Source organism: Ceratotherium simum, chromosome 11 (genome assembly GCF_057802395.1).
Source record: "Ceratotherium simum simum isolate JZ-2026a chromosome 11, ASM5780239v1, whole genome shotgun sequence".
In the NCBI taxonomy this organism is placed as follows: Eukaryota; Metazoa; Chordata; class Mammalia; order Perissodactyla; family Rhinocerotidae; genus Ceratotherium; species Ceratotherium simum.
In genome coordinates, this window is record NC_141910.1 from 13,604,969 (window position 1) to 13,622,104 (window position 17,136).

Here is a 17,136-nt window from a genome sequence, read left to right on the forward strand (position 1 = left end):
ACCTGTACCAAGATTATATCAGTTTATTCTCTCAATAGCAGTGAGTGAGGGGGTCCATTTAAATGCATTCTAGACAGCATTAGATGTTCTAATTTTAAAATCTTTAATGGATTTTTAATTAAAAAAATACCCAAATGTCAGTACCCATTTGAACTTCAAGTTCTTGCCCATTTGCATACATTTTTGGCATCTTTATTACATTGAACATAGACTTTTTATTTGCTTTTTTCATTCATTTCCAAGCCTTTATTATTTTTAAAAATCATGTCTTGTAAATAACCATCCCTGTTAGACTTTTAGGTCTAACAGATAGATTCTTTCCTATCATTTATGTTCCTGTAAAAAACAGTCTCAGGCATATCACTTTTCACTTCTGCTAAATTTTTTTTTTTGGAAAAAATTCCTAAGAGTAGGATATCCAGACTGGAGGCCATGATTGTTGTTACAGTTCTTGGGCAGCTGGACAGATTTATTTTCTAAAGGGTTGCACCACTGTCATGCTGCCAGAGTTATATCGATTTCTGTGGTGACCAGAGGTCAGCCACAGGGAAAGCAGAGCCTCTCCCCATGTGTCCCTAGTTTCTTCCCCTCAGGCCTCTCAGAGAGTGTCTCTTAGCTGCTGGGAGCCAGGGACCAATCTCAGCACAGACAGATAGCCCCATGGGTCCCTGGACTGCTGGGAGGGAACAAGAAGGGGCTTGGGAAGGCCGAGGGAAGACAGGAGGACTTGGGACTCTGCCAGCACATAAATCGTTAGCTTTGGCCCCCAAGTCCCACTGCCTGGGGGCCACAATAGGAATGGAAAAAGCCTTGATTCAGACAAGGTAAGAATGCATAGCCCTGCACTTGGCAGATGCAAGACTGGCCCAGGTGAGAACCATCAGGTACTGAGCAATCAAGGCATGATGTGACATGACTTGGGGGACCTCCCACCGCCCCCCCACTTGCCCAGCCAGCCCTGCTCCATTCCCTCATACATACACCCTCCTCCCCATCCCCCACTGCTAATTCTTTCTCTCCTGACTCTTGACCTTGCTCTTCTCTTTTCTTTTTTTTTAGTTCTGCCAGCCTTGGGACTCCCAAACTCTCCACTTTGCCTGAAATGGCCATGTTTCTATGGTACCCGCTTTCTCTATACATGCTTTCCAGTTCCTCTGTGTCAGGCTGGGCTCGGCTTTTAGTGAATGAAGAAGGCCCTTCCTTTTCTTGCCTGGGGTGCCTGCCCTAGCAGGCCTCAGCTTTGGGGGGATGCAGGCATTGCTGTGGGTTCTTTGGGAGACCACCCTTCTCTCAGTTACTGTCATGAGGACAGGGGGTTCTTCCACGCTGACATCTCGTGGAAATGGCCTAGAACTGGGATTGAGGGGACTTGGGGTTTCCAGGTGCCACCCAGCTGCTCTGTTACCCTGGGCACGGAAATGCCCTTCCTTCTCTGGCCTCAATTGTCTCATCAGAGAGGGGTGGCCTAGATGGTTCTATGATAGACACATGCAGAGGGGTATTCTTATCCACTTCCTGGGTGAACAGGGCATAGTCTCTTGGAATCCGGGGATTCTGTGACCAGCATCACCGTCGGGGGCCTTTGATCTGCTACTCTGGAACCTGGACTCCTAACCTTGACCATACCCTTCACCTTCCCCCAGCAGCCTCAATCATTCATCTTTGTGAAATGCCCACTGTGTGTGGCCCTGTGTTGGTGATGGGCTGGGGTGGGTGGGTCCTGTGTTCCTGCAAAGATACCTAACCAGTCCCCTGCTCCCTGCACTTGGCAATCTCACAGATAACATGGGCACACGCGTGGTATGTGGTCAGGGACCTGTGAGAGGAGCAAACCAAATGCACTCTGAGTGTTCAGAGAGGGGAGGAAACATTTCTGGAAGATTCCTGGAGAAGGTGGCCCTGAGCCTTGAAGGGTGGATGGGGAAGGTGATGGACTGTTGGGGAGGAAGGGTGTCCTGGTGAGGTGAACCGTATGGGCAAGGTCAGGAGTGGGAACATGCAGGCACCACCTGGACAGTGGGTGGGTCCCTTTACCAGAAGGGGGTGAAATATTTCTGGGTGCTACTCACATCCTGGCCAGGTGCTGTCACTACCATCGTATATTTAATGTAGTAAATATTGTTATAATAAATTACATATTTAAATCAGTTGACATCTTTCTTTAGCCAAGCAGGGATTACACTCAGTCTGCATTTAGTTTGGAAGTGGGCTATGGTGCCCCCTCTTCCCCCCCCCCCCGAAAATATTAGTTTTGCTTCTAATGACCTCCCCCCCTCCCCCCCCCGGCTTTCCTTTTTGTGCCCTTCCCTTCCTGTGTGCCTCCATCCCCATTCCCCTCTGGCATGGGCCTCCTGCCCTCTCTGGCCACCACCCTAACACTCCATGCGATGCCCGATGCCTGCCTCTTTGCTTCCTTCTCTTTCCTCTCAGGGCCTTGGGGCGGGACCCTCAGGGCTGGGATTCTCCTTGTTCAAATTATTTGCTGCTGGAGCAGACCTCCCGGTGCCAGCGTTTCCAGGGGGACCTTCTGGAGACCATGCCCCCCGTCAAATACAAAGAGACAGCCTCACGGTGACACTTTGGCAGGCGACCCAGAGGCAGGCAGGCTGGTGATGGAGATTGGGAAGCAGCAACCTGTGCCGTCCCTCCCTCGGGGTTGTCTCTCCACTTGGGTTGTCCCTCCCCCTGGCCCCCGGGCTCCAGAGAAGGGCGGGCAGCCTCGATTCTGACCAGCTGGGCCCCTTATCCGTTTTGCATTCAGGGTCTGGCTGCCTGCTTGTTCCTGATTGAAAAGGCTTCCTGCAAAGTTCACCCTGCCACTAACCTCCAGCTTTCCACACCCCTCAAGAAGCCAGGGCTCTTCTGCCAAGCCTCACAATGCATCAGGGTGAGAGGAGAGTTTAAAGCAGGAAGACCCTCCTCGCATCCCTCAAGCCCCGTTATCTGCAGTGAAGAGACCAGCCCTCAGAACAGCCAGCCCTCAGGGACCTCTCAAGACGTGGCCTGAGGCCTTTCCTGTCCCATAGAGGGGCCTGGAGCCCCAGCCTCTCAGCCTCTGACAGAGGGGTGCCTGAATGAGGGTTAGCAAGGCCCAGAGGCAGAAAAGCATGTTCTAGCTTCCTTCAGTCCTGGATTCTCAGACTTGTCTTCAGGAATTTTGGATTCAGTTCTCCCTCAATCCATGCCAAGATCAGGGCTCTTTGGAACTTATTCTTGTGGCAGGAGGCCTCCCTTTGATGACCGCGTCAAATGAGATGGAATCTGGCCACGTTGTTATAGGAACTCGGGAGAATCCCTGGAGTGGGAAAATAATGAGAACACGGGCCATTCACCATTCAGCATGGAAAGTAGAGCATTCATTGTCCTGTGGCAGAGGCTGCGGCAGCAGGAGGAAGCAGGCTTGGGGTGGGGAGCTGACCGTGTCACTAGGAGGCTCTGGGGGATGTTGGAGGGACAGAGCAAGCATCTGACTAAATTCTGGGTTCAAATACTAAACTGCTCATTTACTATCTGTGTGACCTTAAGCAAGTTAAAACAATCAACATGATCCCATTTTGTTGAAAAACAAATGTATTCAGTCTAGAAGGAAAATCATTCTCACTTTTGCAGTGGTTATCTCAGTTTATGTTTACAGGTTATTTAAAATTACTTTTTGTGCCTTTCTATTTTTTTCTAACATTTTCTCTCAACAGCATGGATTACTAGTATAACTGGATAAAACAAAAACAAAAACACAAAGCTATCTCTACTTTGGAAACAGATTCTGGGAAGGGATTCTTGAATTTTGGAACTGATATGCATACATTTGAAAGGGGAGGGACAGTCCTTTCCAGCAGTCAGGCTGCTCCCAAGTAAGAAGTCTCCCTGGCCCCCTGACTGCCCTGGGCTAGAACAGCCTGGCCACGGCACTCCACACACAGGCCTGGCGGGTCGGGGGCGGCCTGGCTGGCTTGTTTGGGCTGGCAGTTATTCCTGCTGCTACAGGACAGGAGGTGGCTTTCATTCCCAATCCTATGGGTCAGCCAGGTCAGCCTGCTCAGCAAATGCCCCGTTGGCCCCCTGGGTGCCCTTCCTGATACTGCATCCTGCCTTCAGACCAAGGGGCTTATGCTGGAGTCTTGGCACTCCCGTCCTCAGCCAGCCTCGTCCCTTCATCAAAAGGAGAACAGGGCGGCTTCACTGGGTTTCTTCTTGCATGCTGGGCATCCCTGATGTCTGAGTGCCTCATCTGACCTTGACATAGGCTGCCTGCTATGACTGTTGTCTACTGTTAATTTTTTTGAGGTCCAATATACGTATGGTAAAATGCACAAATCCGAAGTTTATGGCTTAGTGGATTTTGACACATGTTTCTACCCGTGTAACCACCACTCAGATCAAGACATTGAATGTTTCCATTACCCAGAGAGTTCTGTCATGCTTCTTGCATGTCACTACCCCCCACAAAGGTCACACTATAATGACCTCTACCACCATAGATGAGCTTTGCCTGTTTTTGAACTTTATATATTCTTTTACATCTGACGTCTTTCACTTATCATTATGTGTATCAGCCTTCTATTGCCATGTAACGAATCACCCCAAAACTTAGTGGCTTAGAACAACAGCAGTCAATTCTTTTGCTCACTGAGGGTCAGTTTGAGCAGGGCTTTGAGGGGATGGTTTGACTCTGCTCCATGCAGCATCGGCTGGGGTGGCTTGACTGGGGGCCGGAAGGTCCATTTCGAGATGGCTGACTTGCATGGTGGGCAAGTTGGTGCTGACCATCAGCTGGTGGCTCAGCGGGAGTTGTGGGCCAGACCCTCAGTTCCTATCCACATGGGTCTCTCCGTAGGCTGTTTGGTCTTCCTTACAATATGAGGGCTGAGCTCCAAGAAAGTGACCATCCCAAGAGAACAAGGTGGAATTGCAAGGCATTTTTATGACCTAGCCTCAGAGGTGACATAGCCTCAGCTTGGCCACACTCTGTTTGTTGAGGCAGTCATGAAGGCCTGCCCAGGTCAAGGGGAGGGGACGTAGACTCTACCTCTGGATGCAGATGCTGGAAGGCTCTAGAAGAGCATGGGGGATGGGAGATATTGTGGTGGCCATCTTTGGGAATACATTCTACCCCATTGTTTGTGAGATTCATCTACACTGTAACATGCATTTGTAGTTTGCTTTTTTAATTGCCATATAATATTTCACTGTGTGCCTGTACTACAATTTACTTATCCAGTCTACTATTGACATTTGGCTTGTTTGCAGTTTGGGGCTATTTGAATAGCGCTGCTATGAGTATTCTTACACAAATCTTTGGTGGACAAGGCTGCCTTCTATCACTGTTGCTGTCTCTTTAGCTTTTAAGATTTTAAAAATGATACAATTCCATCCTCTTTTATTTTCTCTCTCTCCCCATCAGTTACTGTAGCCATATGTGCTTTACTATGTAAATCTCTGCTAGTGTTTTTAAAATATTGAAAAGAAATTATATAAGTATTACATAAATATGTTCTCTTTATAAAAATTTTCAATATTATACTTAAGGTTGACGTTGCTTCTGACACCCCTTGCCCAGGTTGGGCCCTTTCCTCCTACCCCAAGGTAACACTGTCACAAGTTTTGTGGGTCTCCCTCTAGAGCTTTTTTGTTGCATTTACACATATAAATATTCTCCTAGAAAATATTGTTTTCTGTGTGTGTGTGTGTGTGTGTGTGTGTGTGTTTTGTTTGTTTGGTGCAACGAATGGCATCAGACGGCTTTGCAAGTCGCTTTCTCACTCAAGAAAATATCTTGGAGATACAGCCGTGGAATTGCATGTAGATCTACTTCACTTTTTAAGCTGCCGAATAATGTTCCATAGTATTATGATGCCGCTGTTGTTTAGCCATTTTCCCATGGAAGGACATTTAGTTTGTATCCTTCTTTATTGTTTTTCTCGTGTCCCGTGAACCGGAGGGCAGGCCTTGCACGCTGTAAATATTGTCAGTACTTGATTGACAGTGATGGGTTCTTATAAGTGAAGGAGTTGCAGGAGCCCTGGATCTGTGCCCCTGAACATCCTTTTTCTTTCCCCTGCAGAGACGTCTCAGAGAGGCCGTGCAGCTGCTGGAGGACTATAAGCATGGGACCCTGCGCCCGGGGGTCACCAATGAACAGGTAACTCTGCTGGAGGTAGGGAGGGGAAGGAAGGTGGCAAATTCGCAACACTTCCCTGCAGCCAGAACCACTCCTCTTCCCTTCAGTGTCCACTTCTGTTGCTGTGTACCTCTGTGGACTTCTGGCTCTTTGGAGGGGATACTCAGGTCTCTCCCGTACCCTGGGTCTGGTGGGAAGCATGGAGGCTGAAAAGGCTGGAGGGGCCCAAAGAAAGTAGTTTGCTGCAGCTGAAATGTGCATCTCTTCCCAATTCCACATTCAGTGACATCACAGAGGTAGCTTGAAATCAGCATAAGGGGAGTATTTATACCATGGAAATTGGCAAATGCTACAAATCAGAACTTTTCCCCCCAAAGAAACTATTATTAAACATTTACCAGCATACTACTACCCAAAAGTTCAAGTTGAGGATGGGAAAGATCGGGGAGGATGGTGGGGATTAGGCTAGGATACTGTGATTTCGTTTTTTTATATCATGTGGGAACTTGAACTAGAGCTAACTGAAATACTGATGCTCATGTTTGGTTTAGGGGAGCGGTGGGGGGATGTAGTATAGGGTAACTTTAATGATTACAGAGACTGATGGTTAATGTGCCAAAGTTTTTCTTTTTGTTCATAAACTTTATTTCAAAAACTTAAAAAACATTAATATTACTTTTTTTCAAAATACCTTGTGTACATAATATACATAATATGTATACACAAAATAATTTGTGTACATTTGTGTTCAAAAAAATCAAATATACTAAAACACTTGTAAGGAAAAATTGTATGCTGCCTCACCCTCCCCAGTTCCCATTCCTTTTCCCCAGAAGCAAATACTTTTAGCTGTTTCTTCAGATAGAAATCTGTATTTCAAACTAATTTGCCTTATCTATACTGCTATTTCTCAACTAGTTATTTTGTATTATCTATTATGGTAGTTGAGAAGTCAGCTCTCTTGTTATCCAGCACCATGAACACACTTCTCCCCCTGCTTTCGTCACCCTCCCAAAATAGTTATCATGGTTTTGGGGTCTATGGATATTCAATATTCACCTTATTACAATTATATAGCTAACATTTACCGTAGAGTCAAGTTGGTTGTATCATGATTGTTTCTTCTCTTTTTCAACTTTATGTTTTATCTGGAGTTAATAATTGCCTCATTTTTTCTCTCATTGGCATAGTTTTTTTTGGTACCATCTCTAATTCTTACTGCACCCTCCAGCAGCCTTTTGGTATTTTCAGTGCTTCCTTTCAATCTGAAGACTCATGTCCTTCAGTTTCACTTTTTTCTTTGAAATTTTCCTTTCTGGGACCCACCTCCTCCAGCTCCAGGCCTTCCTGTTGGTATACAATTTCATTTTGGTGGAACACATTTTCCAGTAGCTTCCTGAAAAAAGAGTAAATGGGAAGAAAACTTTGAGCCCTTTTATGCCTAAAAAATTGTAATTCTGCACTCAACCTTAATTGACAGTTTGGCTGAGGAGAAAATTCTAGGTTCACAGTCATTTTCCTTCAGAATTTTGAAGACATTGCTCTATTATCTTGTGGCTTCCAGTTTAGCTGTTGAAAATCTGATACTATTTTATTCCTGGTTCTTTGCAGGTAACCTATTTTCTCTCTTTGGGAATGTTTAGGATCTTCTCTATAAAATTTATTTATGAAATTCCACAATGCCATCTCTTTTAAAATTCATTATTTTGGGTTTCTGGTGACACCTTTCAATCTGAAGACTCCAGTCTCTAAGTCTTGGCAAATTTTCTTATACTATTTATTTGATAATTTCTTCTCATTCTGAAACTGCTGTTAATCAAATATTTGACATCTTAGATTACACTCTGATTTTCTTATCTTTTTTCCTCTTCTATTCCATCACTTTGTCCTTCTGTTTGGCTTTGCAGGAAATTTCCTTGAGTTTATTTTCAACATGGATATTGAATTTTTAACTTCAGCTAGTATAATTTTAATTTCCAAGAGCTCTTTGGTTGTTTCTTTTCTGCATTCTTTTAAATAGAATCCCCTTACTGTTTTGTGAATACAGTATCATTTCATCTCTCTGCATTCTGGAAGCCAAAAAGGAGGAGGCTGGGGTCTCAAAATTCACTTTGCAGACTTTCATTAATTTCCCTGCTTTTAGCCTCACCTACTCCCACCCTCCACTGTGCTAGTGTACTCAAGTCTGGAGTCACTTGGATGCCGTTTCTCCAGAAGGTTGGTAAACCTCTAGCGTCTGGTGGGGACACAGATGAGGGTGCTAAGAGTCACCTTGCTGTGCGGGGAAGGCCTGGGGGTCTGCCTGCTTTGAGGACAGATTTTCAACCAATCCCCTGTGTTTAGCCCTCTGAGTAGCCCTTTTGTCCTGTGGTACCTGGTCCCTCCACGTCCTGAGCTTTGCTGGTGTCCTGGGGGTGGTGGGCTGGCTCCTGACCCATGCCCTCTTCAGGTATTTGGAGGATGGCTTCCTCCTCTCTGCTGGATCGGTTACTAAGACTCCACTCATTTTCCATCCAAAACCATGTTGCTGTCCCTCCTCTGCTGTTATCTCCTCTTCCTTCTTTTGGTGACTCTGTGAGGCACTGCCCTGCCTTCTGACACCTTTAGGCGCAAAGTCCATGCTGAGGCTCTGTGCTGCCGACATGACCCACTAGTGCCTGGCTGGGTGTTCCTGGGGCAGGTGGCTTAGCCATCAGCCCTCCCCAATCCAGTTCATTTCAGTGTGCATTTATGGAGCACCTACAGGCCAGGCTTGGTGCTAGGGCCTGGGGGGGAGAGCAAGGAAGAAGCTGGAGGAGGGTCTTGCCTCATGGACTCCCCAGAATCTAGGCAGTGACAGTGACAACGCATAGTACCGTGGGAGAGCAGAGGAAGGAGTAACCTGCCCAGATGAGGGATGTCTGGAAGAGATTTCTGGCCAGAGATTTGAGGAATGAGAAGGGGCTGGTGAGGAGAAGACGCTGGGGAGGAACAGTCCAGATGAGGAAGCACGTCATGAGCAGAGACTGCAAGCCCTTCCAGGGGAAGTGACAGTGAATGTGCTCAACTGTGTGGAGGGAGAGCAGTGCCGAGTGGGTGCAGCACCTTGGCCAGATGTCCTTGTGCAGGCCCTGGAGAGGGACGGGAGATGGTGCAGTGCCTGGTCCATCTTCAGGCGTCTGCGCTGCCTGCTGAGTCAGGGGCAGGTGTCAGCGGGGCGGGGGTGCGGGGGGGGCAGGTGGGAATCTCCTCATTCCTGAGGACCATGGTCCCAAGGAGCCTGGGTAGCATGTCCTGACACGCCCTCTCTAGGCTGAAGTCCCTTGCATTTCCTCTCAGACACATCAGGGGTGGGTCCAGCCTCCAAGCCCTTCCTGACCCTGTGTCTGCTCCCAGCCCAGGCTTGCCTCAGGCCCATCCTTGCTGAGATTGGCCCCTTGGGACGCCTTCCAGCTTCCAGAGTTTGAGGAATGAGGCCGGGTTTTGCCTCTTTGCTCCCTTTGGTAGCTTAAAGCTGCTTGTCCTGTTTCCTGGGCCTCTTTTGTTTTCTGTCCTGAAAGCCCCCATGTGCCTCCAGGGAGCTGGGAGGAGGGAGCTGGGGGGCCCTGGCACTAGCTGTGCTTCCCGACTCTGGCTCGTGTTGGTGATGCCTGCAGTGTCCATCTGGTGGCTGGGTAGCACAGTGCTCTAGGTGTGAGCCTGCTGCTCAGTTCCCCTGATAAGGAGGCCCAGCCTCTCCCTCCCTCCCTGGCTCCCCAGAGCGTGGGGACTGGGCTCTGCAGCAGCTCTCATGGTGCCTCCCTCCCTGGGCCTCATCTGCAGAGCCATGCCCTGCCTCTGGCCTCCACAGACACAGGAACAGAGGAGATGGGTGATGACATACCAGCTCAGGGTTTGGGGGAAACCTCAGCAGTCTGGGATTAAGGACAGTCCCCTGTTGCTGGTCCAGGCTGGCCCTGCTGGAGGGCCATGTCTGTGCTGTCTGAAGAGGCCCAGGGTCGTTCTCCATCTCAGTCTGGACAGCGGCCCTGTCTGCTCCCGGGCCCTGTGGCTGCTTTGATGTCCTTTGCAAGCGTGTGGGTCAGAAGCCTGTGGCTGTGTCCTGATGCCTGTGGGCCTGTCCCAGTGTCATGGGCAGTGCTGGGTAACCTATGTGTCAATTAGCTATCTAACCTGCCCTCCAGTTACCACATCTCACTAGGGGATGCTTGCAAGTGGATTGATAGTTTGTTCACATCCGATGTCCTTGGTTAGTGGGTGGCTGATATCTCCTCCAGAGACTGTTAACTTGTTAAAAGGTTGCTACGTCAATGGAAAATTAGTCCTGAGGATAAAATAGAAATAAGTAGAATTTACCCTTTCGGCTTGACAGGTAGAACTTTGATGTGCTAGGAACCCTAATAAGCCCTGTAACTATCAGTTAAACAACAGAGCCATGGATTAGAGCAAGAACGTAAACATAGGCAGCTAAGTTTCTGGATGTCGACTCTGCTGTGTGCACTTTATATGCCGGGCTTTGCTGGAATGGTTTGGCGTGGGTGGAGATGGGTGGGGTTACATTTGGAGGACCACCCCCTGGTAATGAGCCACCACTCTCTGCATGCTCACCAAGTGCTAGCACCACGCTAAGGACGTGCACTTTACACATATTATCTCAATTAGTCTTCACAGAGGCCGTATTTGGTAGGTACCTATATTAACCCCAATTTACAGGCAAGAGACTCAGAGAGGTTACATTCCTTAGCTAAGGTCACATAGCCAGCATGTGGTAGGGCAGGGATCTGACACTGGGCCTGTTAGATCCAATGCCTATCACTCTCCCACTATCTGAAGGTGGCTTTGGAAAGGGAATGGAGTGGAATAACATGCACAAACCCAGAGGCAGAGCGAATGGGTGGGGTGTGGTGTGCTGTCAGAAGATCTTGGTGTTTGTGAAGGTCTCACAGCCCCAGTTAACCTGTGGTTAACGCCATCAATCCAGGCTGTGGGCATGTGCTGAGCCTCCAGTATGTAAAAGGTGCTGAGGTAGATGGGCACCAAGTGAGCATGCGCTGTCTTTCCTGCCCTCCTGCAGCCAGCTCCCATCACAGACCAGGCAACCACACACATATGGGGGCTAGAGGCCAGGCTGGTGGCTGAGCTGTGTGGAGCTAGTGCGTAGGAGTTCAGGGGTGAGAGAATGCTGAGAGCGCAGGTGATGAGGAAAGTTGTCATCGAGGGGGACGTAAGTGGGCCCTGAAAGGTAGGTTGAATGCAGAATGGAGAGAGAGGCCCCACGCAGTGCGAGGGAGGTTCCCTGTAAGTCACAGACAAAGCCGAGAAATAGAGTGGAGTAGAGAGAGATGAGAGATGAGAGAGTGATTAGAGAGAGAGGGAGAAAGGAGTGGGGAGAGAAGATGAGACTAGAGAGAGAAAGTTGGAGAGGAGGTTGGGAAGTGACAGGCCAGGTTGTGAAAGTCTTTGTTAGCTCAGGGCTGATCTCCCTCACAAAAAAAAAAAGTCTTTGAAACCTAGGTAGAGTTGCTGGATGTGTTGTGTGGGGCAAGAGGAAGCTACCAGAAGCTCTTGAGCCAGGGAGCAGCATGAGAGTGTTTTGTGCTAGGATCATTCTGGTAGAGAGCCAGGTGGATGGGGCGTGGGTTAGTGCTGTTAAGGAGACCATCATGGCAGCTACTGGAGAAGTCAGGAGTGAGGTGAGCAGGTCTCTAGGAGCCACCGTAGGCTTCTGAGTGGAGGTTCTCGTCCATCGTTCCACGTTCCCCAGAGGCTGGGAACCAGCCCCTCTTTATTAAGTGCCTACTCAGGACCCAGCATAATAAATGTATTGGCTGCTCAGAGGCCCTGTACAGGATGGCTTTCTGCCTGCAACCTTCCAAGGAGAAAGGGCAGCTGGGATGGAAGAGAGCCTGCAAGTCTCCTCCTGTGGCAGAGAGGAAATGGGGTCAGCTGTGCTTGGGCATTGCCGAAAATAGCAGAGAAAATACTGAGTAAAAAATCCTTGCACCCTAAATCTTCTCTGGGTGTTAGCACGTTTATCACTGAAGGGAAGGCTTGGCCAAACCCCGCTTACCCTGACCCCTAGCTCCAGGCTTCTGGGGTCCTGATCAGCACCCTGCCCCTTGGCCTGGCCCCAGGTTGGCCCTTATAGTTAGCACAGAACAGGCAAGTGATCGGTACCAGTTGAAGCCTTTGTGTAATGTGCTAGGTGTTGTACCGGATGCTGTAGAGGCATCTCTGGGCTGGGTCACCATGGCAGCCTCCTGGTGGTCTCCCCATCCTACCTGGACCCCTCTGTCCATTCCCAGTACAGCACTCAGAGTGATCTGTGAAAACACACATCACATCATTTGTTCCTCTGCTCCGGGATTTCCCAGCCTCAGCACAATTGGCATTTGGAGCCGGATAATTCTTTGTTGTGGGGGCTGTCCTGTGCACTGTAGGATGATTAGCAGCATCCCTGTCTTCTACTCACTGGCTGCCAGTAGCACCCCATCTCCCCTAATTCGTGACAACCAGACATTGCCAAATGTCCTCTGCATGCAAAATTGCCCCCTGTTAAGAACTACTGCTCTAGTAGAAACTCTGTAATGTCCTCCCTTCCCACTCAGAATGAAAGCCATAGTCCTTAGCATAGCCTGCAAAGCCCTGTTCCTCTCTGACCTTGCCTCCTACTATTCTCCCCCTTACTCAGTCCATTCCAGTCACACTGGCCTCTGTGCTGTCCCTCAAACATGCTGGGCAGGCCCACTTCTGCCTCAGGGCCTTTGCACTGACTGTTCTGTCTGCTAGAACAATCTCCTACCAGATATCTGCATGGCTCCCTCCCTCCTTCAAGTATTTCCTCCAGTGTGACCTCAATGAAAACTACCCTGACCATCTTACTACACTGTCAGGCCCTGAACATCATCCTATTTGAGAATCTGTCACGGGAAAAAAAATCCAGAGAACAAAGTCCTAGCAAAACTGGGGCCAGAGGTAGGACGAGAGATGTGATCTTATGGGGTCTGGGTAAAGGGAGGGGTCCGTGCTTCCTGGGGACGGGGGGGAATGCTGCCACAGTGCCTCCCCCTTCCCTCTCCTCCCCCAGCTCCAGCTCTGGCCTTTTCTTTTCATCCTTCGCCCCCATGACAGAAGCTGTGGCCCTGGCAATGTCTTCATGTTCCTGTGTCCCCTGCATGTTCCCCACCCTTCACCCCCTCCTTTTGTGCAGACCCCAGTACAATAAATTTTAAATTAAAGACAAAATCCATCCCGCTGCTGGTGCACACTCCCTATCCTCAACCTGTCCTACTTTTCCGTGTTTCCTGGAGCACCCCTCCTTCTCACGGATCAGGGAATTCACTTATTGATTATTTTTATTGCTTATTGCCTGTTCCCACTAGCATATAGGCTCTATGAACGTGGAGATTTTTGGTCTTTTTTGTTCACTGATGTATTCTTAGTGCCTAGAGCTGTGCCCAGCACATAATGGGTGCTTAGTAAATATTTGTTGAATAAGTGAATTTTCTTTAATCTTCACAATAACCTTGAAAGTAATCCCCATATTACAAATGAGGAAGTGGCGGCTCAAAAAGCTTGAGTAAATTGCCCCAAATCGCATGGCCAACAAGTGGGAGATCTGGAATTCAAACCCGGGTTTGACTCCAGGGTCCATCCTCTTAGAGAGAGAAGCCGCTTGTGTACAGAAGTTATGCCGGCTGCTGTGTGCTGTGCCGCAGAACTGGGGGAAGTTCTGTCTCCTTTCATGTATCTGTAGAATTTGGGGGTACCTTCACCCCACATAGACTTGCATATGTACATATTACCTGGGAGTAACAATGGCAACAAAATTAATGGTGAGGAATAATGGGATTGGCCCAAATGATAAATTAGGAAGATTTTTTTTTGTTTTATGGAGCCATCCTTTGCCTTATAGAAGGATCCCCTTCAGGCTCTGTTTAATTACCTTCTGGAGGTTGTTTTAAATAGGCTCCGTCTTTGCTGCCTTTGGAGGTTTGGAGAAGCAGCTTGCAAGGAGGCAGAGGGGAAGGGGAGCTGGCCAGACTGGGGGCGGGGCCTGGGCAATTACCCCTCATCTGTGGTCTGGCTTTGCAGGTGTGCCCTGCTCCCTGCCCACCCCAGAAGGCAGGGCTTTTCCTCCTGAAGCTCTTTTGGAGCCCTCCCTCTGCCCCGCCCTTGGCCTCTACACTGGGGTTCTAATGGGTTCCGATGGCAGCTCAGCTGAGATGCAGGCCATTTCTGAAATCAGCAAACTTCTGCATTGTTCCAGCAACCTCTCACCCAGACTGCTTCCCCTACACCCCTCTGTCCTCATTCTCCAAGCTGAGAAATCAAGCAAGGTCCAAAGTCTCGTATCCACACTGGTTTGTGCTGCAGCCAGGAAGTTCCAGGGATCAGGCCTGTACATTTTATGTTCAGCCAGAGGCACAGAAGGAGAGGGGCTGAGCCCAAAGATCAGGTCACCACACCCAGGAATTGTAGTTCAAAGTGGAGCTGTGTCAGTGGGCTGATGAGAAGACGCTGGGGCTCCCTGTCCTAGATTCTCAGTGTGGATGCACCATCCACTGTATCTCCTTTGGCCTCCCATCGAATGCTATACATCTCAGTAGGATCCTCGCCTGTAACCTGTTTGCAGGACTGGCTGGTAAAGCTTCAAACTAGCAACCAGCTCTCGGCTTGTGGGCGGTACCTCTGCCGTGTCTGCATCCAGTGTCTGACCCATGGGTCCAGCAGGTCCCAGGGAAGAGCCCAGACCCAAGGGGTCAGACTCGAGTCCTTGTCTTGCTCTCTCTGTAAGCTGGGCCTGGCAGCATCAGACAGGAAGGGGCTCTGGAGAGACTTATTTCCACCTCCTGCTCCTTCTCCTGCCTGATTAGTTGAAGAAACAATGTAGGTCTAAGGTGTGCGGTGACTTGCGCAGGAAGACCATGCAAGTTAGTGGCTGAGCCAGGGCCAAAATCCGTGACCTTGACTATTGTTGCTGTAGCTTGGAGATGAAATGAAATGAAAAGAGATCAGGTCATGACTAGGCATTTTAGCTTAAAATGAGATGTCCCTCCCACCTCACCCAAAAACCTCCTGAGGCGGGAGCATTGCCAGATGTCAAGAGAAGAGCCTCAAACGCTATCTTAGTTTTCATTCCTTCCTCTCTCCCCTGGAAAGGCTTCCCTGATATCATGGGGGGCAATTTCCCATAACCCCAAATGGGTTATCTTAGTTAGGGTTATAATAACTGCTGTAACAAAAAGATCCCCAAATGCACTAGCTCAACTAAGATAGAAATTCATTTCTCTCTCATGTACCAGTTCAAGTTCCAGGTGGGCAGGTGGCTCTGCTCCACAGGATGATTCAGGGACCCAGGCTTGTTCCTTCACATTGCTTCACCATCACCTTGGGTTGTCCTCTCTGCCTGGCCCAGGCTGGGCTGTAGCCACATCCTTGCTCTGGCTCACAGGCAGGGGACAGAAAGCATGGAGGGGGAGGTGCTGGCCAGAGAAAGGCACATCTCACTTCCCCTCAGATGCCACTGTGGGACTCAGTCACACGGATAAGTCTAACTACAAAGGATGCTGGGAAATATAGTGTAGCAGATCAGCCACCTGCCCTGCAAAGGAGGCTGGGAAATGTAGTGCAGCAGGTCAGCCACCTGCCCCACAAAGGAGGCTGGGAAATGTAGTGCGACAGGTCAGCCACCTGTCCACTACTGTTCTATTACTATGGAAGAGGGGGACATAGATTTTGTTGGACAGTTAACATTCTGTGCTGTAGAGGTTAATAAAGAGCTTAAAGTTATGCATCCTATTTCTATTTTTCTAGTGGTTACTCTTAATTTTTTTTAACAATTATTTTTGAATAGGTAACATATGGACAATCTACAGGATTCTAAAGATACAAAAAAAGTAGAGAATGAAAAACAAGTCTCCCTTTCCCTGTCCCCCGATTGCCCACTTCCTCTCCCTAGAGTAACCATTAGTTTCTTCTGTATCCTGCCAGAGATATCTGCATACATTTATCCTTTTTATTTAAATGCTAAAGATATAATAATGGTAATTCCAGAGAAATTCACTGGAACATGTTTATAATAGCAAAGGATGGGACAGTCACAAAAGGACAAATATTGTATGATTCCACTTATATAAAATACCTAGAGTGGTCCAATTCACAGAGACAGAAAGTAAAATGGTGATTGCCAGGAGCTGGGGGAAGGAGGAATGGGGAGTTAGTACTTACTGGGCACAGAGTTTCACTTTGGGAAGATGAAAAAGTTCTGGAGATGGATGGTGGTGATGGCTGTACAACAATATGAATGTGCTTAATGCCACTGGACTGCCACTTAAAAATGGTTAAAATGGTAAATTTTATGTTACATATATTTTACCACAATAAAAAGAAGATGGGAAACAGGCTAAAAGTCCACTAATGGGGTACAGTTTACAATATATTCCTTCAAGGTTTCTCTGAGGAAGAATAAGGCTGCTCTCTGCATGCTGATGTGGAAAGATCTCCAAAATATATCAGATGCCTAAAGGGACAGAACAGTGTGCACTGGTGTGCTAGCATTTAGAGACAAGTACATGTGGTGGTTAAGAGTGGGGATTCTGGAACCAGACTGTGTGGGTTCCAAACCCAGGGCTGCTGTGGGAGTTTGGGCAAGTCACTTAACCTCTCAGTGCCTCGGTCTCCACATCTATAAAATGGGGGACATACTAGTCCCTGCCTCATAAGGTTGTAGGGGATGTTAAGTAAGTTAATACAGTCATGTGTCACTTAACGACGGGGATACATTGTGAGAAATGCGTCCTTAGGCGATTTTGTCATTGTGCAAACATCATAGAGTGTACTTACACAAACCTAGATGGTACAGCCTGCTACACACCTAGGCTATATGTTACTAATCTTATGGGACCACCGTCGTATGTGGGGTCCATTGTTGACTGAAATGTCGTTATGCAGCGCGTGACTGTAGATACAAAACCCTTTGTAGGGTTTTCTGTCTGACACGTAGCACTTGTTCACTAAATGTGAATGGATGAATGAGG

General features: G+C 48.3%; 1 protein-coding gene across 3 annotated transcripts in view; it reads left to right on the forward strand.

Moving 5' to 3' along the window:
* The window catches only part of SFXN5 (sideroflexin 5), a 113,225-nt gene that overhangs the window by 16,163 nt on the left and 79,926 nt on the right, over positions 1-17,136 (forward strand). For all 3 annotated transcript variants that reach the window (XM_087436577.1, XM_087436575.1, XM_004435540.3), the window contains exon 3: positions 6,062-6,139. In XM_087436577.1, the coding sequence (XP_087292703.1) occupies positions 6,062-6,139 (78 nt within the window). The remainder of the gene's footprint in view (positions 1-6,061; positions 6,140-17,136) is intronic.